We start from the raw sequence: 27,082 nt of genomic DNA, 5'->3' as shown, positions 1-27,082 counted from the left end.
TGATGATGCCATTGATAACATCATTACTAACTGCTTGGGCTGTTGGTGAGGTCATGTAATTAAAACCCCCTCTTTCATGGAGGAATAACTGAAGTCTATGGTTAAATGTTCTGCAAAGTCATGTAATCAATTAGTGGCAGAGCCGGAGCCAGAACCTGTCTCCAGGTTTCTGGCCTCATGTTCACTATACCATATTGCTTCCTAAGAAATAGGCTCAATTTAAAAACTTTCAGCACAAGCAGAAATGTCAGGAATATGAATGTGTTACAATCCCTGTCTTCAGGAAATTGGGAGACTTTCTGGAAAGAAAATACACAAAGAAACTTGGAGACTACAAACATCATTATTAAAGGAAATATGACAAGAGCCAAAATTTATGATACAGACTTTAGGAGCTATAGATTAGACGAAGAGGGATTTGCAATGTGACTTTAAAAGGCTGGCAAGATTGAGATAGAGAGCAGTAATGAAGGGAGAGATAGTGAGAGAAGAGGTGACAACATGAACCAAGGCAAGAGTGAAAAAATAAACATGGGAAAACAATATGGAAATGGGTCTGACTAGGGGAAAAACACTACATCTCATTTCAACAGACACAATTCTTGCCCAAAGCCATCCAAAAGGGAAGTGGAAGGAAATCTGGAGGATTTAAGTATTCATTACAAAACTCTCACTAGCAGGAAGCCTAGACTTAAATTACAAGATTAAATACACTGAATTTTCCTGAATCCTAGAAAAATTAGCAGCAGATAGTACAAAAACTTCTGAATCCAAAGATTTATGATCACACTGAGCTTGCAAAAGCAGTCATGATCTAGTCCTGTTTTGTCATCTTGTTGTATCAAAAGATATTTACTAAGTGTCTCCCATGGCCAAGATACTGTTTTCAATGAGCAGATGCTTATTTCAAATACTGTGGGATGCTGTCAAAATAGAACATTCACTAAGGTTCCACATAAAATTGTGCTTAATGTCCCAGGAAAAAAGCGAGGCAGAAAAGTTGTATATAGAAATTCAGATCCTCCATGTTAACAGTAGTCCAGGAACTGGCTTCTATGGAAACCAAACACCATTCTAAATGAAGTAATCAATGGTTTGTATTTCTAGTTGTGTTTCAAAGTCCTGCTTTTACTTTGACAGCAGAAACAAAGAACCTGCTGTATAGCACTATATAGATGGGGGAAGTCCTCAGTCCTTCCAAGTTGCCTGGCTCATACTTCTAATATACTTCAAGAGAATGAGGTCGTTCAGAATTGTAACTTGTACTGTGACAATTGTACTTTGAACTTTGTAATTCCTGTATGTAAGTAAATACCACCATTTGCTTAAGCAATAAAGAAATCCAACTCCACCCACAAATGTGGTAACTGTTCCTGTCACACCTGTCTATCCAGTGGGGGGGTTCCCTAGGAATCACACTCACCTGCACAGATCTGAACGTAGTAATGAAAGGCAACATGATATGATAGCCTGGTCCACTGGGGCTAGTTAGTAAAGCTCCTCCCCTGCAAAAAGATGTTTCAATTTGACAAGATTATAAAGAGAGAAATCCTCTTCCCAAATCTAAAGTGCTATAATAAATATTTACTCTTACTCATGCTACTGAACAACTAAAGCCTCACTAATATGAGTTATTCATCATGAACAACTACTGGTCCCTAAAATAACTGCCAAAGGTGGAAAAGATCAAATTAAACTGCCAATGTTACACCTTGTTTCATAAGCTCCAACAACGATACCTCTGGGTCTCCAGCACTGCTCTCAGGTACAAAGGATTTTCCTTGGTCTTTAAGGTTCTGAGAAATAATTGTGAAAAAAATTCTAATGGTTCTCAGCTGCTGTACTTTAATTGTATATAACACAAACCAAATCAAAACATAATACATTTAATCACCAGGTTGAAAAAAGAAGATAACACAAAATTTCAAAGAATGAGAAAATTTCTGAGGCTCAAGACTCCTACTCCACTTACCTATATTAAAATACCGGAGGACTAAAGTCTCTATTAAAAATAACAAAAACTTAGCATGGAAAGATGAAGAATAAGGGGATAAAACTATAGATCGTAGATAACTGTGGACTTGTTCATCAAATTCTGGAATGTGAGAAATATGAAAGTACATCTTAAAAATTCTACAAAGAAGGCATTTGGGGACAAGTATCAAAAAGAAGTCCTATTTTACATAGTGAATAATAAATTTATAGAACTGTCTTATCTTGAAAACATAAATAGGTTTCAAAGAATTCATAACAAATAGCTAAGAAAAGATGAACTGAGGTCCATCCCTAATTCTTTGAAAGCCATACCTTGAAATGTTCTTTCCTCGATTTTACTGTCAGGAAGACAATGCTGAACTAGGTGGAAATATGGACTAATCTGTCACTTGTTATGCTAGATCTCCATCTGCTAAGACATATCACTAAAATTGTATTTGAAACTAGCACTTCACAGGGAAGACCATTCCTAAGATTCCGGATAACAAAAACAAGTAGAAAGTTGAAGCTCTTTCAAATACATTATAATTGCAATATCTCCAAAATGTCCTCTGTCTACAACAAAAGGAACTGGTTGGAACTATGCTGAAGGAAAAACTATTCCACTTCACCTAAACAGCAAGACATCCCACACTATTCCTGGTCTCAACTTGAAAAGAAAGGGTAAGGTGGGAGAAGGGTGGCCCATCAATGCTGTATTTATGTCTCTCAAGGTCCAGGAATATAACAATTGTCATGGTCATGATGGCCTCCTAAGCCAAAACTGGCCACTATTTCCACTATTAGAGGAAAAAAAATCTAAGGAACAACCACAAACAGGACCAGAGTTTCTAAATGACATCTCTTAACTACAAACTAAAAGCCTGTACAGCGGTATGGGATAGAACAATGATTTATCCACCTCTTTAGTCACAGTAGAGTGACTACTGCCTTTCTTTCTTCCTTCTTCGTTTTTCCCACAAGTAAATGAGTTTTCGGTCTACTAAGAAGACTTCTCTGGAGGACGTCTTAGCGTCTCCACAAAATGCACAGAGCACTAGAACTGTCTAATACCTACAGGGTGCTCGTTCCCCACCCTCCCCCAGGGCTGGGACGAAAATCACTTCCTAAGGCTGGAGAGTTCCCCGATGCTGCAAGAGGGTACAACTTCATAGACTCATTCTAAGGCGAGTCCCCTTTCGACCTACTTTAGACCTGAGCCGACTGCACACGCCGCTCACCTGTAGTACACAGCCAGGTGTCCTTCCTCGATCTTGTGGATGGAGGCGTAGAGAAGGACAACCACCAAACTCACCACTGCGGCCACCAGAACCCGGGCTTGAGTCATATTCATCCTTGCTCCTCCTAGATGAGGGAGGAAAGGATCCCCAGCCCCGTGAGTGGCAGGCCCACCCCCTCCAGTTTCCACCCTCCCTCGGGAGAGCTGGCGTCCTTCCGCAGGCCGAGCAGGAGAGTCCTATGCCCCTTGTCTCGCATTCTTTCCTCCTCACACAGCCTACTTCCCCCTTGCCAAGCCCTCAGCCCGAAGCGAGCCGTGGGCCGCCCCTACTCGGTGAGCGTCCTGACACCCCCTCTCTCAACGGCCGCTCCCCACCCTCCCACGCACCCCCCCACCCCCCCAACCCGGCTAAAGGTACTAACCGGGAAGGGGCCAGCCGCAGACTCCAGAGGAGGCCGACCCTAAGGCCGCGCCTCACGGATCAGTGACGCATTGCCCCGCCTGCACGTGCAGCCGCCTCCTGGGCCGCGCCAACCGCCGCCAAGAGCCGACCCCGCCCACTCGCCCGGCACTGCGGCTGCGCAGCCACGCACACCGACGCAGCGCTCCCCGCGCCATCAGAGAGACGGGGAGCGGGCGGGACAAAATTCTCTCGGCCTCCCGCCTTCGGAGGTACATGCGCTCTTGTTTGCGCAATGCTGGTTTCCTGCTGTGGAAGAGAGGAAGTCGGCCGTCTGGAGTAAGCAGGGATGTAGAGGAAAGGAGATGACGCCTGAGAAGAGGGACTGGTCAGTTTGTTCGTGTGCAGAAACCCACTCTTGCACTCTCAGAGTGGTAGCTGTTTATACCATGTGACAAGCACGTGCTTCAGGCACAGATCCTGTGTGAATTCAGGAGCAATAGACCTGTTGCAAGAAGTGTTGCGGCAGTTCAGAAGAGAAAGATATTCAATTTGACCACGTCTTTCAGTCACAGGTATTTTTCTGAGCACCGATTAACGTGCCGGAATATTGATCCAGTGAGGGCTTCATAAAGGTCATCCCAAATAAGAACAGAGGGCCTCCGGGTATGGGTGTGTGTGTGTGTGTGTGTGTGTGTGTGTGTGTGTTCATAAAGGTCATCCCAAATAAGAACAGAGGGCCTCCGGGTATGGGTGTGTGTGTGTGTGTGTGTGTGTGTGTGTGTGTGTGTGTGTTGGGGCGGGAGGGGGGGAGGCCTCCAGGTAGGCTCAAAGAGCATTGCAACTTCCTTGAAGCCCATGTGATGGAAAGGATGGAATAGGCTATGCCAGGCCCAGACTCTGAAAGACTTGCATGCATTTTTTCTGCAGGGAGAGGGAGCTGGATGACTAGAGAACAGTTTTTTGGGGTTTTTTGTTTGTTTGTTTACCGCAGTCTTCTGTTAAGTTATGGATTTTGTTCATACATTACCAAAACCAAAAAGGACAAAGTTAAAGAGTAGAGATGGGAATGAGATGGATGAATGCAAAGGAAATAAAGGCAGCATATTTAAGGTGGGTTGGCCAGTAATCCTGTAAACCTTTAAAGGCTAGTAGGACCACAACTGGACAAGGGAGATTAGCATGGCAGAGCTCTGTAACCTTGAGCAGGACAGTATGGGAAAACAGTACTTTAGGGCCAGTGAGTCTGCAAAATGGCTTAGCCTGGAAACAGATTGGAGGCAGAGAAACCAAGTGGTTAGGAAACTTCAGGCCCAAGGTTACAAAGGTAGTAACTGTGAAAATGGGAAGTCCTAAATAGGATTTAGCAAGCCCTAAAGAGGTCACTCTGCCCTCTCCCTTCAATAAATGCACTTACCTGTATTGTTCATAGGACTTTTATTACCTACAAATATCTGGGACCTTGTCTGTTGCAGATAAATGATATTAGCGAGATCTAGCTATTTTACTTCCAGAAAGAAAAAAGAAGGAAAAACATCTTGTTCCAGCCCATTTTCTGAATGGATTCTCTTCATTTTTCATAATACTGCTGGAATTGAAGAATGAAATGTATACAATTCACAATTGCCATTCAACTCTGAAAAGGTGTGACCCAATAAAAAATAGAGTATAGAAACAAGTCTTAGGTGATCTCTCACTATAACCTGTTCTGACTCACAGTACCCGCCCATATCACCCCAGCCACACCATAAAATGGACACACCCTATAGCAGATCTTTTATCAGTTATTACAGTGATATTTAGAAAATATGCAGTCATCTAAACAATAAATTCTTTTAACAATCATTTCAGTGTTTGGATGGCTTACAATGTTCAGACTGCAGATAACAATTCTTCTTGTACTGCCTTTGTTAACTGTTACTGATCTTGCCATCTAGCTCACTGTCTTCCAAGCAACAGGTACCCAATACGTGTTTTATTGACGAAAACCTTCTATGACTAGAGAAGCAACAGACAGACTGCCTATTAAAATAGCTGACAGTCAGAATTTCCATATTTAGAGAAACAGTAGTACCAGATAACTAAAAAGTTAGAAGGAGCCAGCCCCAAGATTTCAAACTAGATTTCCATGATGGAAAATAACACTACTAGCAAAATGGCGATGGGGTGACTAAGACCTCAGTTTATACAGCAAGATATGAGCATGGTTTTTAGACATGGAAAGTGGCGACAGGACATCTCAGGAAAAAAGACTGTATTAAAAGAAGCTACCCAGTGCTGTTTTTACTGTAAGTCCTGTTTAATTCCTAAGGAAAGTACACTGAAGGCCCATTATGTTATTCTGTGCTCCAGTTCCACTTCATGGAACCTCTTCCTAAACCATATTCAAGCATTCTATCAAAATCTGATTATAATGAATAGAGATTCTAAAAGTAATTTAAAAATCATTTAATACACAAAGTGGAAAACTGTCTGGAATATAAAAGCATTTCACATTTTTTAAAAAACATATAATATCTTCTAAATTATTTATTTAACAGATGATAGATCCACAATCCTTTATCTGAAACCCTTAGGGCAAGATGTTTCAGAATTATGAAATTTTCAGATTTTAGAAAGGTAATTCAGTGCATATACCATACTAAATAAACACCCAGCAGGGTCTCTGGCAGCCCCAGCCCCCCAATAATCAAATATGTTAATATTTCCACAGCAAATAAATGAATATTCACAATAAATGGGATAAGTAGTTCAATGTCAGTTCAGGTTAGATTTGCAAGCAAATGAGTTTTGTTACCAAGCTTTTGAAAGATCTTGCTTTCAGAGCTTTTTTGATTTTTGGAATTACAGATAAGGGAGTGCAGATCTTTATAATTTGTAGGACAAGACATGAAAAATTCATTAAACAAATGACCCATTTTTACAAGTGAAAAAAAACAGTTTTCAAAGACATTATAAATTAACAGGCATCTTCTTGATATTATTAAATGTACATCTTAAATACATATACACATAGCACATTTAACAAGATTTACGAAAATCAATTGCTATTAAAGGCACAGATGCACAATTCCTTCTGTAGGAAAGGGGTGCTGTCAAATGTGCAGTTGGATTAAACCAACTCCTTATGTTGCCAGGAAAAGCATTTCTGAACGCAACACAAGGAGGTAGAGTTTATTCTTCATGAAGTACAGTTTTAATTTGTGAGCAGTCTCTTCCACAGAAAGAGAGCCAAACAACTTTTACTTAAAGCACGTACATTAGTTGAGGTTTTGTTTTCTCCAAGCCCAAAAGTTAAATGGTGAAACATGTTTTTAGTCAGTTAAGTGTTTTATCACGTTTGAAGACAAATGGATTGCCATGATGTGCTTAAGTAGCTATCATATTTAAACAAGTCCACTGACATATAAAATTCTGTGTTCAGAAGTTAAAATTTCCTAAAGTCAAAATACTGTGCTTGTAAAATCATGTATATTTTCTGATCATAGACATTTCTTCCATTTGCTGGTGTCTGAAGAATGATTTCATGGGAGAAAAACAAATTTCCAACACGTGCAGCAACAACTTCCATAGGTTTGGGGACAGTGAATAAGTAGCAAGTCATTCTGTTAACCAACTCCAATCAAGATTCTAAAACCAGGCATGAAAAAGGTACAATTAGATGTTGACTATAAGCGGTAGGTTTATGGGTGTTACTTTCTGCAGATTTTCTGTGTGTGGACATTTTATAATCAAAAGTTGAAAAATCAAAAGTATGTTACAATTAGAGAGTTTAGTTTTACCTTCTTTCCTGCTGACTAAAAAAATATTTCAAAGAGTTTTCATAAATATTTGAAGTAAATAATTAATGAAAGGAAATACAAACAGCTGACCTTGAGACTAACTGTAATAAAGTTAATTCAGTAAACATTTTATTGTGGTTTCTCTGAGTTTTAACAAATCAGTAATTCACAGTAACCACATCTTCTTAATACTTCTATTAATTACAACTGTATTAACATTATTCATTTTACATACAGTAGTTACTATATTTGAATTATAGTACCAATCCTGTCCCATCTTATTGGAGAAAATTTATTTTTGAACCAAAAAGGTACAAACCATTCAACTTCAGTGGTCACGCTGCAAAAAAAGTTTACCTTTAATTTGACCAAATATGCTACTGTAGAAGATTACTGAAGACATAATGCTAGTATATCCATGAGTAAGAGAAGATAGGGATTTGAAGTTGAGGATATAACTCAAATATTCTTTGTCTTTCTTCTGAGTCCTTCTCTTCCCCATATGCATCCCAAATGCCAGATGAGGCTAGCATGGAAAGTTAAAACCCTTTGCACTCAACAAACCTAAAACACCCATATCCATATAAGACTTACCATCATTCTACTGCCCTGTTCCTCATTTCCTTCACGAATAATAGTGCTTAAATGGCCAAGACAGTTCAAATTTTCTTCTATCATTTGTGCTATAGTCTCCCTGTATGATGAAAAAAACAAAGCCTTTTCAAATGCAGCAAAGGGGCATATGAATTTCCTCTACCTTCTGGTCTTCAGGGTCTGGATGAACACTGCCCTTCCTGCAGCCCTGCAGCCCTGCAACCCAGCACCCCAGTGCAACTGATTCCTATAGTCTTCAGTTTCCTCATCCCTCCCACCCAGAGGCAGAGTCCTACTTGTTAATCCAAGCTGTTGCCTCTGCCCAGCTCAAATGATAAAAAGTCCACTATAAGTCCAACCTCATTTTCCTCTGAAATATAAGCGGCACTTACATACAACATTTCCCCCCGCTGAAAATGCCTCCTGGGGGGTGGGGGAGATAACTGTAGCACAGACACATGAAAAATCTCTTTTTGTTTCTGGACTATTTCCCTTTCCTTATAAGTAGTAAAAACATCAGTATGCTTACTTCAGAGACACAAATTTAGGGGTGAAGATAAAAAAGTACAATCTGGTCTGCAAAGATGAGGGAAGGTGAAAACTCTGGTTGGAAGCTACAGATGACAGCAATGAAAAAGAAAACAAGCAAGCTGATTCCTGAGGATAGCAGAAGAAAATAGCATCACAGTGGAGCTGCCCAGAACCAACAAGTATCCCTAGATTTGAAGGAAATCCTGATTCTGGTTTCCACCTTCCCCACCTCCCTCTGCCATATGGTCTCTATCCTTTACCTTTTACCAACCCTCTGTCTCTACCTTACTAGAATCTGTTCTAGGCCATGGATAGTAGCCAGTATAAGCTTAGAACTAAATTCTAATTTAGCTCATATTCAAAAGGAAAAATTCAGGCCAACAGAGCCCAATCCTTAGCGGTTAAGTACTATGTGTACATTATAATTGAAATCGATTTTACTTTATAATGTATTCCTACTGGAAAACATATTTAAAATTCCTGACATGCTTTTGCTAACAACCACAACCTCCAGTTAGAAATTATCTGTATAGAGTTGACATTTGCAACCATCAGCATCCCCTAACAAACCTAAATGCCTTTAATAAAAGCAAAAAGGTTAGTAATGTATTAAATGTTATTTGTTTCAACTCTGATTAATGGAATATTTCCTAAAGTCAAATAAATTACAGCCTGTGCTGTAGCTGTGGATGTATTACATTGGGCCAAATCTCTAATGACCCCAAGATATACCCTGCAACTTGCTTTCTTTAAAAAAATAAAATACCTGATAGCAGCTTTCCTTCCTGCCATGTGCTTTTCTCTCATAAAAGCAGAGTACAGAATGTGCAACTGCATGACCTCCTGAGCAGTGATGTATATGGCTGCACTTCTGCAAACTAATTATGGGCAGAGCTTCCAGGTAATGCTGGTGCTGCTGTAGAGGTCTCCATGAGTTGTGAAAAAAGCGACAATACACAAGCTAGCAAAGAGCCACTGGCTCTGGATACGGCACATCTTATGCTGAGAAAAATAACAGAAATGGATAGTCATTCAGCTTTTAGCAGAAGAGTAGGAACTAATAAAAGAAACTCGAGTCTCAAACTCGAGTTCTTATTTGCAAAACTGATTTAAGGCATCGAAAAAAGTCTGATTTCAGAAATACTAAGTTATAAAATACAGTAGATTAAACTCAACAATTCATTAGAGGGGTGATGAATAAGGACCCCAAAATGATAAATGCAAAAGAGTGTAATTTCTGAGATAAATGGTTACGGAAGAAATAGTTTGGGTAAAAGAATTGATAAGCCAGTAAAAGCGAAAGAACTTAGAACTTGGATTGAGCTAAATAACATCTGGTGGTATTTACTTCCCAAGCACTTCAACATACAACATCTAATTGAATTTTCACAGCAGTTCCCATTTAACAGGTAAGGAAATGTTTACATTAAAAGAATCAAGTTAATTTGTACAAGGTTATTACAAAGGGACAGTCAGGATTCAACCCTGGTCTATAAGGCACTGTCTTATAGACTGTCTTAACCACTACGCTCTCTACTCTACCTCATTCCTACCACTGCTCTTGAAAACAACTATCTATTGTTGCAAAGTGAACCCACCCATCTTGAGGAGTTACCACACATGACAGAGGATGTTCACGTTCTGTTGAAGTTGGGGGAAGCCATGCTGATGCCTGAGGGGTTACTGCACCTTCTAGACTGGATACTACAAGGGACCGGGCAGAACTCTGTGTCTGAAGGGGGAAAAAAGTAAATAAAAAGATTACAGGCAAGCATCACCATTGATTCATACAATTTCCTACAATATTCCTAAGATTTACACTTCTACCACTACTTATATGGACAACCAAAGTATTCCTGTACAAAACTATCCCCATCTTTATGTAAGTATTTGTACAAAACTGTCCTCCTTGACCCCTTTCTTGACTAAAATGAAATGTATCTGCCCTTCTCATTCCACCTTAGTTGGAGGAAAAAAACCCAGTTTTATTAACTGGTCAAGCACATCTACCCCCAAATTGGGTTGGGATACCACAGAGGTCTAGGGTTGGAAGGGGTAGATAAACATGAGAGGGGAAAGAACAAAGGATGATTGATCATGAAGTCCTGCATCTGAATTGCTAGTGAAACCACCAAGCAAAGAACATGAGCATCAACCTAATGCAAAATGCACACGTCTTTAAAAGGACCCAGGTCATGCTGACAAAAAAATCCCTTTTGCAGGGAATACCAGCAAATTAATGTCACATTAAATAATTCATTAAAAGTTGGGGTGCCTGGGTGGCTCAGTCGGTTAAGCATCTGCCTTCGGCTCAGATCATGATCCCAGGGTCCTGGGATGGAGCCCCGTGTGGGGCTCCCTGCTCAGCAGGGAGTCTGCTTCTCCCTCTCCCTCTGCCACTCCACCTGCTTGTGCTCTGTCAAATAAATAAAATCTTTAAATTAAAAAATAATTCATTAAAAGTTACTTACACAGGCAATTTTAAGGAGATGCCATATTTCTTTCTGTCTCTTTCCCTGCATAAACATGACAGTATTGTCAGCTTCTTTGATGTTACTGAGGGCCATTTCCACCTTGGGCAGTAGATCAATAATCTTCTGCTTACAGCCCAGTAACTTGCTGGAGAGATGAAATCAGTGTCAGATAATTATACACCCCCCCCCAAGATATACACCATACTCCCACACTCAGCTGGGAAAATGAACCACAATCAGCATGATAAGATTTAGTGACTGATCTCCACAGTGATGCACACAAACAGAACACCTAAATGCACATAACTGGGGTCAAGCTACCCAAGGTATTGCCGGATATCTACCTAGGTCTAGTGTATTTATCAAAAAGGGATATTAACTTTGAAAGGAACGTGATAAAAGTGCCCTGGCTTTTCAGTAGGAAATAAAACAATTTTTCTACCTCAGATGACCAAACAGCTCCTTGAGAACCCGGTCCTGACTCTGAACAGTATGCACAATGATCTTTACCATTTCCGTGCTGTCGCTGTAGGAGTGATCTGTAAAAGATCTAAGTCAGTGGATATAACCTCTCTTCTGCATGAACATATCAGCCTCCAAATAAAAATCCCTAAAAATCTGGAACTTCTCCATTTAAATTTAAAACTGGATTAAAATTTTAAGATTATATAATATATAAACAATTATATATCTAAAAACAAAGTATGTGTGTTTGTGTGTATAATGCATATATAAATTTATCACTGTATCTTCACAGAACTTAATTGCCTGTTTTGAGAAGAATATGTTTACCCATCTTTAACCCATATTAACCCAAATCCCAGATATATATGCAGTTTTCTGGCCAGAAGATCCATTTTTCTTGGATGATTAACATCATTTATTTAAAAACAGTAGGACAGGGGTGCCTGGATGGCTCAGTCAGTTAAGCGTCTGCCTTTGGCTCAGGTCATGATCCTGGAGCCCTGGGATCAAGCCCCACATCAGACTCCCTGCTCAACGGGGAGTCTGTTTCTCCCTCTCTCTCTCTCTGCCGCTCCTCCTACTTGTGCGCTCTCTCACTCTCTCTGTCAAATAAATAAAATCTTAAAAAAACCAAACAGGACAGTTCAAACTTTCACTGGTTAAAAAGAAGAAGGCCCTTGCCCCATCTAGATTGCTTGGGATTTCATATTTATCCATCTGTTCACAGGCCATGAAAACTTTGAAAAAAGCTGATGGACTTAAGGGAAATCTGATGCACTAATAAAAGGACCTGCAGACACCCTGAAAGTTCAGTTTGAGGGTAGTATGATACTATAAACTGGAAGCTAACAAATGTCCTCAAATAGGATGGCTCACTCACTGGAAACAGTGAGTGAGTTCTACAGTTTATAGGAGATGTACCTCAATTAAAAAACAACAACAACAAAAACAGGGCACCTGAGTGGCTCAGTCAGGTGAGTGTGTGACTCTTGATTTTGGTTCAGGTCATGATCTCAGGGACATGAGATCGAGCCCTATGTCAGGTTCCACACTGAGTATGGAGCCTGCTTAAGATTCTCTCTCTCCCTTTCCCTTTGTCCAGCTTGCACTGTCTCTCCCTCTCTCTCAAAAAAACAAAAACAAAAAAGCATTGTTATATTTCAAAAAGTAGTATTTAACGTTTTTAAAACTGGAAGACTGCTCATAGATCATGCTGGTATTTTCTTGGACGATAATTAATCTCAAATGCAAAAATATTATTTGCTACTACCTACTTAACACTTCTCATTTAACCCTCTCATAGGAGTCCTGTAAGATGGCTACTATTATTACCCAGATTTTACAATGAAAGGGGAATCAAAAAAGGTTTTTAAAAAGTTCAGTGTCCTTTTTATCACTGCAAAGACCTCTCCCCCACAGCTCAAGTTTATTCCCCACACATGGCCCTCTTTGTCTAACCCTTACTAACAATCAGATACAGAGGCTCCAAACAGGCTCCTTTCCCAACAGCATGCCTTCCTAAACCCCACAGACCAGGAAAACTTCCCCATATAACTAGCTCGTTTAGATGGTCAGAGACCTCAGAACATTCACCTTCCCCAGCATACAAAATGAAGAAAGTTGTTTTTTTTACCATTTTTAGCTAACGAAAGTCTCAAATCAACTCTCTAAGCTAGAACAGACACCAGAGACTATGTATCAAGTATGATTACATAAGGTCCAACAGTAGATAAAACTCCTTGTTACAGCTAGTTTGTCACTCAAGGTAATGATCAGTTCAAAGTAGCTACCCAGATAGCAAATTTATTTCTAGGCTCTATAATATGCTAGTATGCTGACAGGGCTACTGCAAAGTTTTTATAAAAATAATCCAGGGGTGCCTGGCTGGCTTAGTTGGTGGAGTATGCAACTCTTGATCTTGGGGTTGTGAGTTTGAGCTCCATATTGGGTGTAGAGATTACTTAAAATCCTTAATAATAATAATAATAATAATAATAATAATAAGCCAAACAAATGCTATCACTGACTACAGGAAGTTAATTTGACTAAGCCAATGGATGGAATTTTGTATATCTTTATCTGCAGTACCCACTTCATTGGTCAGAAAACTGGGAGTAATGAATACTGATTAAAGGGAAAAAAAAGAATTAGACTTGCTCTATTGAAATCTTAAATTTCAATTATTTTATTCTAACCATAACTTCTATCACTTTTATCACTTTCTGTCAATATCTTAAACTTTTTTGTCTTCTATGAGCAAAATCCTAAGCCTGGATCAGTCTAACCGTCTGCTCTGTCAATTCTGCAGCCAAGCCACTAAACACCACCAACAAAAAAATTATACTACCATTTCCTCTGTTGTCACTACTAATTCACAGGCTTTCACTTCTGCTCTGGATTCTTTTTTTTTTTTTTAAGATTTTATTTATTTATTTGACACAGAGAGAGACAGCCAGCGAGAGAGAGAGAACACAGGCAGGGGGAGTGGGAGAGGAAGAAGCAGGCTCCCAGCAGAGGAGCCTGATGTGGGGCTCGATCGCAGGACTCTGGGATCACACCCTGAGCCAAAGGCAGACGCTTAACGACTGAGCCACCCAGGTGCCCCTCTGCTCTGGATTCTTAATACATGTTCTGGGTCAGCCACATCTTCCATTGCACACACCAGCTTTTAAAAATCTTTAGCATACTCCTTAAATCCATGTAGTCATCACCTCTTTTATTAACCCCATCACCTCTTCTGTTAACAGTTAACCCCACTTCTTACTGCAGGGTGGGAGGCCACAAGACAGTAAGACCCCCACCTTCCAACCTCTACACCCACAGAAGTATCAGTATCCACACCGACAATCCCTCTAATATCAGTGGAAGCAAGCCTAATTGAGCCAGCCTCTCAAGCTTAATGTTTAGGGACCTCCCTCTTCACAGGCTTTTGGCCCCAAGCACATAAATATGCTCAAGTCTACCTTCTGAAGACTGACCTCCCCTGATTCTACATCTCTTAGCTCCTCACCTGTCTTCTTTCCTTAACAGCAAAGCTTCTGAAAAGAATAGCCTAGATAAGCAGTTTTCAAACTTACTGGTCTCAGGACCACCGTACACTCAAAAATTCTTAAGAACCCAAAAGTGTTTTTTAGGAATTAAACTGAGAAGTTTAAAAATATTTACTTATTTACTTAATAAATAATAAAAAACTCATTACCTGTTAACATATTTTTATTAAAAATAGCTATTTTCCAAAAAATGTTAGTGAGAAAACTGGCCTTGTTTTACATTTTTGCAAGTCTTTTTTAATATCACCACTGATCTCATCAAAAAAGTTTAAGTACTCAGAAGCTGACAAATTTCAGTTGATGGATACGTTTCCCTAAATTTTAATTTTTTGCCTGAAAGATGGAATTTTATCATTGCCAACTAAGTGACAAGTCATGCTTCAAATTAACATTAAGTGACAGTCATGCTTCATTAACTTTTGAGAAGACACCTGCCACAGTGGCTTTCCTAAGAAAAACAGAAGACCTCAGTATGGAGCAGAAGTGGGCACTTCCCATTTCATCACACAGAATATTGAAAAGACATGTACCCAAGGGTCGAGATTTAACTAGAATTCTTATTACTTTATCAAGGACATGCTTAAATGAAACTTTTTTTTTTTAACTGTGAATGCACAGTGGTGAAAAGTATGACTACTTGCATAGTTTGGTACTAGTGCCATGATCCATGCTAAGTAAGGTATAAGCTGTTTACCTACCAATGCTTTCGCAGCATCAGTGAAAATGTCAACATAGTGAAAAAGGAAAATGTCTTAGTGTTATGAAAATATTTTTGTCCTCATTGATCCTCAGGGGTTCATGAACCACAATTTGGGAACTGTTAGTCTAGAATGACTTCTCTATTTCTTCCTGTCTCATTCCTCCCTCAGCCTCCTATAATCTGAGTTCTGTTCCCAAAAGGCCATATTTTGCCAAGATCGACAATGATGTCCAAACTGCCAAGCTGACTGAATATTTACATCATCATTTTTATTACCCACATCTCTGCAGCATTTCACCCCACTAATCACTTTCTTTTTGAAACTCTCTCTGTCCTGTTCCTATCATATCACTCCTATATATTCTGGTCATTTCTCAATCTTCTCTGCTGGCTCTTCTGCTTCCAGTCATCTCTTGAATGTTGGTATTCTCTGAGATTCCATCCTTGGCTTCCTTACTCAACCTACTTTTTCAAGATGATCACTTTATTCCTATGTCTGATCACTCTCAAACAGCTAAATATCTCACCCCAACTTCTCTACTAAATCTGTGTACATGTGTATATGTGTGTGTTTATATATACATGCATACATATACATATCTACATATATATATTTAATACTGTTTATTAGACATTTCTACTTGAATGTCCCACTGACACCCTAACATCAACATGTACAAAAACGAATTCATCTTCTTTTCCCATCAGGTCTGCCACCCTTTCTACACTTTCCATTATGGTGAGTGGTCCTACTGACCATGCACCCAGCTGCTGTAGCCACAATCTTGGGAGGCATCACGCCTCCCTACTCCAGCTCTAGCCATATTCAATCCATCACCCAACACTATCCGTTCTACCTCCTAAATGTCTCTCTTGCCCTTACCCTCCTCTCACCCAGTCTCCACAGTTCAGGCACTCTGCCTTAGCTCATGGCCCACCCTATACTGAGTTATGATTATTTTAACAGCCTCATAACCAATGCCTGTCTTCAGTCTAGCCACACTTTAATCCATTATATGCAACTCTACCAAAGCCGTATTTCTGAAATGCTAATCTGGTCATGCCATTCCCCTGCTTAAAACTTTTTAAGGTTTCTCTTTGCCATCATGATGAAATCCAAACTCATTACCATAACATACCCGATCCTTTAAGATCCAGCCACATCTGATCCAGCCTCTCTCTCCCCAAACTCTACAATCCAGTTGCTACATTTCCTCAAACACACTAAGTGTTACACGTACGTGTCTTTACTGACGATACCTGTACATCCAAGAGGCCACCTCCTTTCACCTAGCTACTGCTACTTATCCTTTAAGGCTTATCTCAGATGTCCTCTCCTGCAAGAAACCTCCTCTAACCATCCCTGACCCCTAGGCAGGGTTAGGTGCCTATCTTACATGTACCTCATAAATGTCTGGTGCAGAGGAAGGCATCATTTTCAAGGTACACTGCTTTGGCCTAGCACATGGACCTTCCCTCTGATCATTCCACACCTGAACCCACTGTATCACATTCTTTCCAACCTCTCTAATCTTAAGCAGAACTTATTTTTTCCATCTTTCCACACATTTTCTTGCTTCTTCTTCCCCTTCTTTGAGTTCCTTTTTTCTCTTTCATTCCTTCCTTTCACTTCCCTTTAAAAAGTTTTCTATCTCAATTTTCTTGTTACTTTGCCTTCCTAATCTCTCAAATTCTCACCAACTTAAAAGCTGTTGTACTATAAACAGCTTTATGGCAATACCAAAACTAGAATTTATTCTGCAGCTTGTTTTAAAATCCAATCCCCTGGATTTGTTACATTTGTGATGGTTTCCTAAAATGTCTTTGTGTACAGTGGTAAATGTCTTACCTGAAGGTCTGTGCTTTAACTGCTTATACAGATCAATGGCACGCTGTTCCCTACGAAAGAGAAAACATGCTTCCAAAAGTGAAGATAATTCAATGACTAATAATCAACAACTTGAAATGAACAATACTATTTGAATATAGTATAAACCTATTTTAAAGCAAGTACAAATGGCCAACGAACATTTTACAGAGCATTTCACTGAGTAATAAGCAAGATCTAAAAATGCAAAGTTTAGGGGCACCTGGCTGGCTCAGTCAGTAAAGCACAAGACTCTTGATCTCAGGGTCGTGAGTTCAAGCCCACGCTGGGTGTAGAGATTACTTAAAATCTTTAAAAAAAAATTTTTTTTAAATAAATGAAATAAAAAAGTTTAATGTACTTCATATCTGCTCTGATCTACCATTACATATACAACATCCGTGCACCAGAAACAATTAAGTGGGCAAAAATGAAGGCCTGTGATTAGGAAAAAAAACCTGAAATTTCTGTCCAGACACTTAGGAAGTTAACTTCATTTAGGGCATTTAATGGACAATAACTTGGGCCAGAACTATAGTAAATAGGGCAATAGTTTTTAACTTAGAATACTTGAAAATTTGTAACACTCACATGAACAGATGCTTTGATTAAAAAAGCAAAGGACATCCCTAAAGTTGTTTCCAAAATTTCTGTGACTAAGAAAAACTTCCTTTTAAAATATGATGGCAATATATTTGGAGAAAGGAAAACTATAGAAAAGAACAAATACAGGCTTAATCTGCCAGATATACACAGAAAGAACCATCTGCAACAAAAAATTATAGACACCAATACCAGCAACACAAGACTTCCTTCCTTACAGAGATTCCATCAAGTCTCCCTGACGTCTTCCATAAGGGCTCTTCTGCAGCTCCATGATTTCAGTGTGCAGGGACATGATCTGATCCTCCAGGTAACCAATGACACCCACCTAAAATATGATGAAACACAAAAGAAATGACAGGCTCACCACCACACAAAACAGAAAAGAACTCAGAGAATGACTTGCTGCAATCGTAGGAGAACTAAATGATTTAATATGAAACACTGATTTTGTCCAAGCTTTACCTTTCAGATTCTGACACTCTTTCATACAAGGACAGACTTAATACCTATGCTTCTCTCTTTTCTCTTCTGACAACAGTAAACTACTAGCATTTTCTTTCTCCTCTTGAGAAGCAAAAAGACAGAGGTGTCACTAACAAGACAGAGAAAAAGTAGCCACCAAAACCACTGCATCTCAGTTCTATGATTTTCACTGCTTCTTGTTCCCAACTGCCTTGAATAAGAATGCAGAAAGATAAAGATAATGGGCTTCCTACCCAAGGACATCAACTGCCTTATCCATGTTTTGGGGGTAAGTACTGGCATCCAGGATGGTAACAATTTAGTGGGACCACGGACAGATGTAACAGCTGAGGAAGGAATATGGCTCCTAGAGAATGAGCTATAACTAGCATGACCATATATATAATTTATTGTCCAAACGAGCATAATTTTGAGAGTGAAAGGGAGTACTACTGATAATTATGGCAAGGCAGGTATAAACTGGGACCATTTCAGGTAACCAGGATGTATAGCTATCCTATCTAAACCACTCATAAAAATAACAGCAATAACTACCATTTATTATTTACTCCCATTTAATCTGCATAACCCTACTAAAAAGGGTAAGTCCACATAATATAATATGGAAACTGAAGTTTAGTGAGGTTTCAGTTTAATCTCATTTGCCCAAAGTCCTTGTTTTTATCAACTATGGTACTTCCCTCTACATACACAAAGCATCTATTAGATTTTTGTCTGATATTCAGGAATAACGTGAAAAATATTCTACATACCAAAACCAAAGACAATTTCTAAGAGAGACCTCAGGAATTACTAAGCATATAGAATGAACTAGTGATCTTACCTCAGCATAGTGGATAGCCTTTTCTTCCATTTCCTTCCACGCTTTTAACATTTTTTCTGAGGCTAAAAAAAAAGTCTAAATTGGTTATCTCGGAAATAGCCATAGCTTTAATTACTGACCTATCCACTTTCTTGCCATATCAACATCAGAAACGGTGTTATAGGTTGAACTGTCCCCCAAAAAGATATGTTGAAGTCCTAGTTCAGTACCTCAGAATGGGACCTTATTTGGAAATAGGGTCACTGCAGATGCAATTAGCTAAATTAAGATGAGGTCATCCTGGAGTAGGGTTGATTAATCCAGTATGACTAGTATCTTCATAAGAAGAGAGGAGATACAGAGACCCAGACATAAGAAAGGAGAGCTCTATTTTGATAACAGGGATTACAGTGCTGCAGCTGCAATTCAAAGAGTCAAGGACTGCTGGCAAACCATGAGAAGCCAGGAAGAAGCAAGGAAGTATTCTTCCCCACAGTTTTCAGGGGGATCATGACCTGCCACACCTTGATTTTGGATTTTCAGCCTTTGGAACTGTGAGATGGTAAACTTCTGTGGTTTTAAGCCACCTAGTTTATAGTAACTTGTTATGGTACCCCTGAGAAACCAATATAAATGGTTTTCTCTTAAAAATGAAAAAAAGAAAAAACTAATACATGAACATTTTTTTAAATCAAACACTATAAAAGGATATAAAAAGAAAACACTCTCTGTTCCTCCTCTCCACTCTAAGGATCTTACTGTTAATCATGTTACATAGACACATACCCTTTTCCCTCACAAGTGAGACCATCTCTGTATACTTTATTTTCTTTGCTTTTTTCCCCAAATAAAAACACCACTGCCAAGTGATCTTTTAATATCAGTATACAGGTCTATGTCATTCTTTTTTAACACTTGTATAAGATATACAACTGACTAGTCAAAGATAATTTGGTGAAATAATTATAGTGTTTTGTTGCTCACCAGAATGCCTATCATACACAAACAGAAATAAAACATCAATCATAGAACCAGCTCTAGTGGGTAAACTTACCCAACTGGACAGTGCTGATCATTTATTCTGAGATACACATACCTAGCTCAAGACAAGTATACAAATAGGATTTGTTTCCCAAAAAAGAATTTTTGTTTTATGATAGAAAACAGAAATATTGGTGGTGACCCCTTCAGCATCTTACATTTCCTTAATACATCTGAAGAGAGAAAGCTTGGAGTCAAATACTGAAAAACTGGAGGCTGTGTGCTATATTAAAAAAAAAAAAAAAAAAAAAAAAAGGACTCCACAGGAGGTGGTTTGGAAGAAAAACCCCTGGAATTATTTGTGTTATTATTTACAGAAAGACAAGTAGTTTAAGACTTCCCTGGTTAAAGAGTCATCCCAATACAGACTTTCTATTTTTTTAAAAAGATTTATTTATTTATTTGAGAGAGAGAGAGTGTGCACGTGTGCACAGGGGGGAGGGGCAGACGGAGAAGGAGAGAGTCTTAAGCAGACTCCATGCTGAGCACGGAGCCCGTTGTGTGGCTCAATCTCAGGACCCTGAGATCATAACCTCAGCTGAAACCAACAGCTGGACACTTAACCAATTGCGCCACCCAAGCGTCCCAAGACTGTATCTATTTTAAAAATGAATTCAAAAGTTCTTAAATTGCTTTTGAATTTTTCTGGAGCTAAACAATTTTGGTCCAATTATAGTCCAATTGTGGGGAAGTAAAGCTGCTAAAGTTTAAAAGGAGCTACTATTCAGCACACTGTTTATGATGACTTGAGGCCACCTGTCTCTTATTCTAATGTGAATATAAGTGAAACAATGGACTATAAGGCAAAAAGACAAAACAGCAGACGGCTTCAAGAGACTCAACACATCTTTCAAACACGTTACCCGAACACTCACATATCCCATAAGTCATCTGCTCACTGTATCTTTCCAAGTCAAGCTGAATGCTTTTGTGGAAAAACTCCAATTTAGCTTTCAGTTGCTGAGATGCTGAGATCAAAGTGTTCTTCATTTTTGTCAAGTTAGCATTGTATCGAAGAAGACTTAACCTAAACCACAGCCAAAAAAAAAAAAAAAATCGGTATTTCAGAAACACTGGACAAAAATTTAATAACTTAAATTGCCATAAATCCAAAGCCTAAATTTCTATTATCAATCTGTGAGAAACAGTTAATCTCTAGAATCTAGTCTCTAAAGACTCCCTGCCTGTGATATTCTAAGATAAAATAATCTTCTTATACTAGGACCATTCAGGAACTGCTCTCAAGCTATTGCAACTGGCTGGTTTCAGACCATTAGTAAGAATTCTTTAAGTCTGGTCAGAATATTACACTTCTGATTACCCCAATATTTCAGTATTACATGGAATACTGATTAGTGAAAACTGCAAGATTAATTCTTGAGCATTAATGCACATGACACTGCACCTATAAACAACAGAATCCACTTACATTGCTGCTCTTTGTCCCTGAAAGAGCCTGCTGTAGTCTTCTTTTAGCCCAGACACATAGTGTACTGCTTCAGCCCATACTTTACGCAGCTGTATAATTGGAAGCTGTATTTTGCTGTCCCGTACTTTATGTAAAAAGATGGAAAAAAAGAGGAGGGAAGTTACTTTTTAAAATTTTAGAGTTGGTCTATCATTCTTCCTGATTTCCTGTCCATACAAATATCATTCCCAGAGATTCTAGAAACTGATGCCAGAAAGAATCAATTGTTACGGTTTCATTCAGTTCAATATACATTTACTGACCACCTGCAATACACAAGCCCTATTCCAGGTATGAGGGGAAATAAAAATGAATAATCACTACATAATCACAAAGCTTGCAATTATTCCTTTATCTGTCTTTTTTTTTTTCTTGTATCTAACAGGGAATACTCCCTTTTTTCTCCATTAATCTGAATTCTTTATTTCTCTCAAGTTCTAAATGAAGTCCCATGTCCTCCACAATCTTTCCATGGTATTTCCTGCCTCTGAGTAATAAATTTCTTCTCCTGGACTACCAACCCAACTTCAGGAAAACATATAGGGTAAATAGCAGTTTAGTAAGATATGCTTTCTTCAATGCCAGATATATAAAATTATTTATTGATGGTTACCTCTTGCTCTTAGTAAAGGGAATGCTATTTTCTAAAACCATGGCAGGGGCGCCTGGGTGACTGAGTCAGGTGGGTGTCTGCCTTCGGCTCAGGTCATGATCTGGGAGTCCCAGGACTGAGCTCCACGCTGGGCTCCCCACTCAGCAGGGAGTCTGCTTCTCCCTCTGCCCCTCCCTCTGCTCATGCTCTCTCCCTCTCCCTCCCTCTCTCTCAAATAAATAAATTAATTTTTAAAAAAAACTATGGCAGATACATGTTAAGTTCAATGAAATTCCATTTTAACATTATGAAATTCTCCAAGATTGAAAGATTCATCCTATACTTTAAGGTGGCAATTAAAATCTCTGTTATTCTTTTCCAATGAAAACGTTCAGAGAAATGATACCACACTGAGTTAATACTGAAAAACCACATTATCTGAAGTAGATTTTAAAAAAATAAAACTATATATCTGGAAAAATCTTTGCCTCCCCTAATAATTAATAGTCTTAAATAACCTTTCTTCGATTCTTACATACCCATTCTTATTCCTGAGACTTCCTACAACAGACAAAAAAACCCAAACCAAACGAAAACAAAATAACCCAAATACTTTAAAGAAAAGGAGTGTAGGGGAGGGGAGTCTTTTCAACACACACACACACACACATTATAGATTTTAAAAAATAAAAGGGCCTAAGGAATGATACTCCAGTAGCAAGAAGCATTCCTGGTGTCCAGATTTTGGTTTCTAACACTATTCTCCAATTAAAGGAAACAGGGCTCCTTGGAGAAATGGCTGATCCTAGGACTGGGGCAAGAAATATACAAGATAGACCTGGAACATGTTTTGGTGCCAGAAAGGAAGTGCTAAAAAAACAAAACAAACAAACAAACAAACAAAAAAACAACAAAAACCCTCATTGATGGCACAAATAAAAGAGGCAGAGAAAGCCAAATGAAAGAGCTCCTAGTGATCAAAGATGCAACAATCTGAAGAACAAAATAAATTAGTCTTGGATTATAATCCAAAGTATAAGATAAATATCCATGTATCCATATTGATAGAATAAATGATTGAATAAATTAATAAATGGAAGAGACAAATACTACATGCAAAAGAATTCCAAATAAATTATGTACTATATCGTCAAAGGAGGGAGAGCATAACTCCTCATTCTTTGGGTTCTACATAGTGACTTCCTTCCAAAGAGTACAATATGGAAGGTGGGGGGGGATACTAAACTTTAAGGTGGAGAAACTGAGAGATACTACTTCAGCCAGGTGATTGAGGCCATCACCCAGAGTCACAAATCACATTGAAGTATGTACTCTTCATATACTGTGATGAAAATGACACTTCTGTGATCTTTCTCTCAAAACCCTAATCCTACTCTAAACATGAGAAGAAAAAAAATCAGACAAACTGCAACAGGGGTATCCTAAAAAATACTTGACCAGTATTCCTCAAAGCTGCCAAGGTCATCAAAAACAAGGAAAAGTCCGAGAAACTGACACAGCCAAGAGGAGGAGCCTAAGGAGACAAGACAGCTAAATGTAATGTGGTATCCTGAATGAGATCCTGGAACAGAAAAAGGACACCAGATAAAAACTGAGGGAAAAGGAATAAAGTATGGTTTTAGTTAATAATTATATATTGGTTCTTTACTTGTAACAAATGTACTATATACAATATAAGATGTTAACGAGGTAAACGATATGTGTTGAGAAGGAAAATAACATGAGAACTTTGTACTATCTACTTGATTTTTCTGTAAATTTAAAACTGTTGTTAAAAAAACTAACAAAAAAGGGACGCCTCGGTGGCGCAGTCGTTAAGCGTCTGCCTTCAGCTCAGGGCGTGATCCCAGAGTTCTGGGATCGAGCCCCACATCAGGCTCTTCCGCTGGGAGTCTGCTTCTTCCTCTCCCACTCCCCCTGCTTGTGTTCCCTCTCTCGCTGGCTGTCTCTATCTCTGTCAAATAAATAAATAAAATCTTAAAAAAAAAAAAAAAACTAACAAAAAGGTAACACAGAGGAAAGATTACATAATTTTAGCCCTATGCCTAGTTTCGTTCTTGATTTTACAATATTATGCTTGATTTTAGTTTTGGGTATACAGAAACTGATCACTTCTTCCAAAGAAAAGAATAATTCTCACAGGATAAATGAAAAACATTTGAACGTTAAGCAGTATTTATATGATAAAATGAAATACCTAAACATGCTTAAATAATGAAGGAGCAACTATAAAGTAGGCTTAATTAATAGTGGAGACTCGTTCTGTGAGAGCCCTACCCCGCGAAAAGTAAGTCGTCTTCCAAATGAGGGATCTAGAGGTGACTTGAAATCTACCATTTCACCTTCCAAACTATATAAATTCATTTTTCACCACACTTAAAAACCCGAAGTAGGAAATACAGAACAGAAACACCAAAAGATCATTTCTACTTACTATATTGAGTCAAAATTATATTATTTCAGGTTTAAACCTCAGTCAGTAAATGAGCTATACTTACCAATATAATTTACACAGTCAGATAAACTTCTGGAAGCAAATGGTCCTTCATATACAGTCTTACTTTTATCAAACAAATACACCATATAGCTATCACAACCTCTCTGAAAAAGAAACAATTTAAAAAAATTCTTGAAAATAAGCTCTCTAAGTACTTAAACACCGCATTTCCTAATGTGAAATGCAAATGAATAACATCAATGTTTATTAGCACACATCTTACAGATTTAAGGTCTAGATTACTACTTTCAGAAAAATAAATAAATAACTGTAGTACGGGCTAAAGTGAAAAACAATCACCAGACCCAAAAGGACAAAAGCAAAGAGTCATAACAACATATATCCACACAATGGGAATACTATTCAGTAATCAAAAGGAATGAAATTCTGATACATGCTAGGACATAAACAAAACTCCAAAACATAATGCTAAGTGAAAGAAGTCAGACACAAGAGACTACAGACTGTATGATCCCATTTTCATGAAGTGTTTAGAAAAGGCAAATTATAGAGACAGAAAGTAAATTAATGGTTGCCTGAAGTGAACAGAATGGAGATTAAGAGCTAGTGGACATGAAGGACCTTATTGATATGGAGATTTCTTAAAACTGATTTATAGTAATGGCTGCACAATTAGGCAAATTTACTAAAAAAAAAAACAAAAAACACCGAATTGTATACATGAAATGGGTAAATTACATGATATATAAAATTCGCCTCAATAAAGTAAAACAACAACAACAACAACAAGAGTCATGAGCACAATATTTTACCATCCATCTATCCTCTGGCAGGATCTATGAGACTGCTCGTCTAATTTCAAGGTTCTGGGCTTTAAGTACAAAAGGGGGAAAAAAGAGGGGGGAGAAAACTGGCACCAAAGAGAAAGTCATACAAAGTTTAAAACATATTTTGTTCACCTTGCAAAGCAATGGTAAGAGTAATGAGTAGGATAAAATTAAAATAAGAATTTTAAGGTGCGTACCACCCCCCCCAAGGGAATTCCAACTACGCATCAAAAAAAAACAGGGCATGCAATCCCTCTATGCTAACAGATTTCTTATACTCTAGGTATATTAGAATTTTCTTACGACTCCATCTAGAACACATTGAGAGGCTGGTTTCCGAGGATCCAGAGAAATTCCTGTCTCTGAAAGCAGCTCTTGAGAACCAGTATTTATTCCAGTTTCACGCTCAATACGAGACTGTAGTGAATGAAGACTTTCATCAGGTGGTAACAAAAAAGAAATTATCTTTGCAGAAGTCATATTTAGGATGTGTACTATCTGTATAAATAAGAAAAAATGATTATTGATCATTTACTATATAAAAGACTCACTGCTAGATACTAAAGGTAATATGAGCATAAGGCATTATCTCTATACTAAACAAGGTTCAATCATTTTCCAAAGTGAGATCTCCTTCCATAATTATGAAATGACATTCTGAAAACTGAACAGAAAGTTTACTTTTCTATAGCAGATGTTAGCTCCAAAGAATAAAGTTTCAAAATTATAAGGATGTACAGAATCTAGAAATAAAAATTTTAAGAGGCAACGCTTAGGGTGCCTGGGTGGCTCAGTCGGTGAAGTATCCAACTCTTGATTTAAGCTCAGGTCATGATCTCAGGGTTGTGAGATCAAGCCCCACGCCGGGCTCCATGCAGAGCTTGCTTGGGATTCTCTCTCCCTCTCTAAAAAAAATTATTTATTTAATTAATTTTTAAAAATTAAAAAAATAAAAAATAAAAAGGCAACACTTATTTATATCAGAAACTTACAGTAGACCTGGAAGGAAATATTCCCATTTATGAAGTCCCTAATAGATGCCAACCACATAGTTAAGTGCTTTCACATAACATCATGTTAATTAGATCTTCAAAGCTCCATTTTGGCAGAGAGAAACCAGAGCCCTGAGAAGTCTTTTGAAAACAACACGATTTTAAATCCTCTTCCTTCTACTGTCCTTAGATAAGCCATACAATGTTAACACCTATGTGACTAGTGTATGCAAATGATTAAAATTATTTTTTTCTTTAAATTCAATTAACATATGGTGTATTATTAGATTAGAATTATTTCTGCTAGAAATGCTTATTACCAAGGTAAAGCATTAACTTCCCTTTTATAATAACCTTTATGTTTGAAAAAGGTGAGAGGAAGAGAAGAGAACTGTCAAAGTTGACATGGATTTACAAAACCAGTATCCCAACTGGGACCTTCCATTCCTTCCCATCCTAGGCAAATTTTATACTATGACAGCTGCCACTAATAGCAATAGCAGAAACTTAGGATAAATATCCTAAGGTGGATATATATACTTTTACAAAGGGTTTACGTCAAACTAGGGAAGTAATCATGGAATCCCCCAACCAAAGCTGAACCATAAGAGAGGAAAAGAAGGAGAGAGGAAAAGTGAAATAAGTCAAGCAGAGAAAGACAACTATCATATGATTTCTGTCATCTATGGAACATAAGAACTAGGATGATCAGTAG

The 27,082-nt window shown here is 38.3% G+C and overlaps 2 protein-coding genes and 1 long non-coding RNA gene across 7 annotated transcripts in view; 1 reads left to right on the top strand and 2 right to left on the bottom strand.

Annotated features, from left to right (window-relative positions):
- Window positions 1–4,033, bottom strand: part of ERLIN1 (ER lipid raft associated 1) — a 38,412-nt gene extending 34,379 nt beyond the window's left edge. Inside the window, exons 1-3 of one of the 2 annotated variants that reach the window (XM_026493872.4) lie at window positions 3,637–4,033; window positions 3,216–3,339; window positions 1,424–1,505 (exon numbers count right to left, since the gene is read on the bottom strand). In XM_026493872.4, coding sequence (XP_026349657.3) covers window positions 1,424–1,505; window positions 3,216–3,328 — 195 coding nt within the window. In that variant the 5' untranslated portion in view covers window positions 3,329–3,339; window positions 3,637–4,033. Of the gene's footprint in view, window positions 1–1,423; window positions 1,509–3,215; window positions 3,340–3,636 lie in introns of those variants that run through there. The other variant, XM_044382042.3, reaches the window with a different exon arrangement.
- A 65-nt stretch (window positions 4,034–4,098) lies between these two features.
- On the top strand, window positions 4,099–7,526 carry LOC130542989 (uncharacterized). Its single transcript, XR_008957953.1, has 2 exons — window positions 4,099–4,189; window positions 7,103–7,526. It is a non-coding gene; the product is annotated as an uncharacterized LOC130542989 (long non-coding RNA).
- Window positions 6,048–27,082, bottom strand: part of CHUK (component of inhibitor of nuclear factor kappa B kinase complex) — a 37,925-nt gene continuing 16,890 nt past the window's right edge. Inside the window, exons 10-21 of one of the 4 annotated variants that reach the window (XM_026493863.4) lie at window positions 25,679–25,873; window positions 24,589–24,691; window positions 21,439–21,562; window positions 20,885–21,036; window positions 18,990–19,051; window positions 17,899–18,008; window positions 17,060–17,109; window positions 11,438–11,534; window positions 10,993–11,140; window positions 10,120–10,253; window positions 7,991–8,090; window positions 6,048–7,244 (exon numbers count right to left, since the gene is read on the bottom strand). In XM_026493863.4, coding sequence (XP_026349648.1) covers window positions 7,215–7,244; window positions 7,991–8,090; window positions 10,120–10,253; window positions 10,993–11,140; window positions 11,438–11,534; window positions 17,060–17,109; window positions 17,899–18,008; window positions 18,990–19,051; window positions 20,885–21,036; window positions 21,439–21,562; window positions 24,589–24,691; window positions 25,679–25,873 — 1,305 coding nt within the window. In that variant the 3' untranslated portion in view covers window positions 6,048–7,214. Of the gene's footprint in view, window positions 7,245–7,990; window positions 8,091–9,287; window positions 9,524–10,119; window positions 10,254–10,992; window positions 11,141–11,437; window positions 11,535–17,059; window positions 17,110–17,898; window positions 18,009–18,989; window positions 19,052–20,884; window positions 21,037–21,438; window positions 21,563–24,588; window positions 24,692–25,678; window positions 25,874–27,082 lie in introns of those variants that run through there. The other 3 variants (XM_026493865.4, XM_026493866.4, XR_008957952.1) reach the window with 3 other exon arrangements.

This window comes from Ursus arctos, unplaced genomic scaffold, assembly GCF_023065955.2.
Source record: "Ursus arctos isolate Adak ecotype North America unplaced genomic scaffold, UrsArc2.0 scaffold_7, whole genome shotgun sequence".
Lineage (NCBI taxonomy): Eukaryota > Metazoa > Chordata > Mammalia > Carnivora > Ursidae > Ursus > Ursus arctos.
The sequence above is the reverse complement of the archived record's forward strand: the minus strand, read 5'-3'. Positions and strand labels throughout refer to the sequence as shown.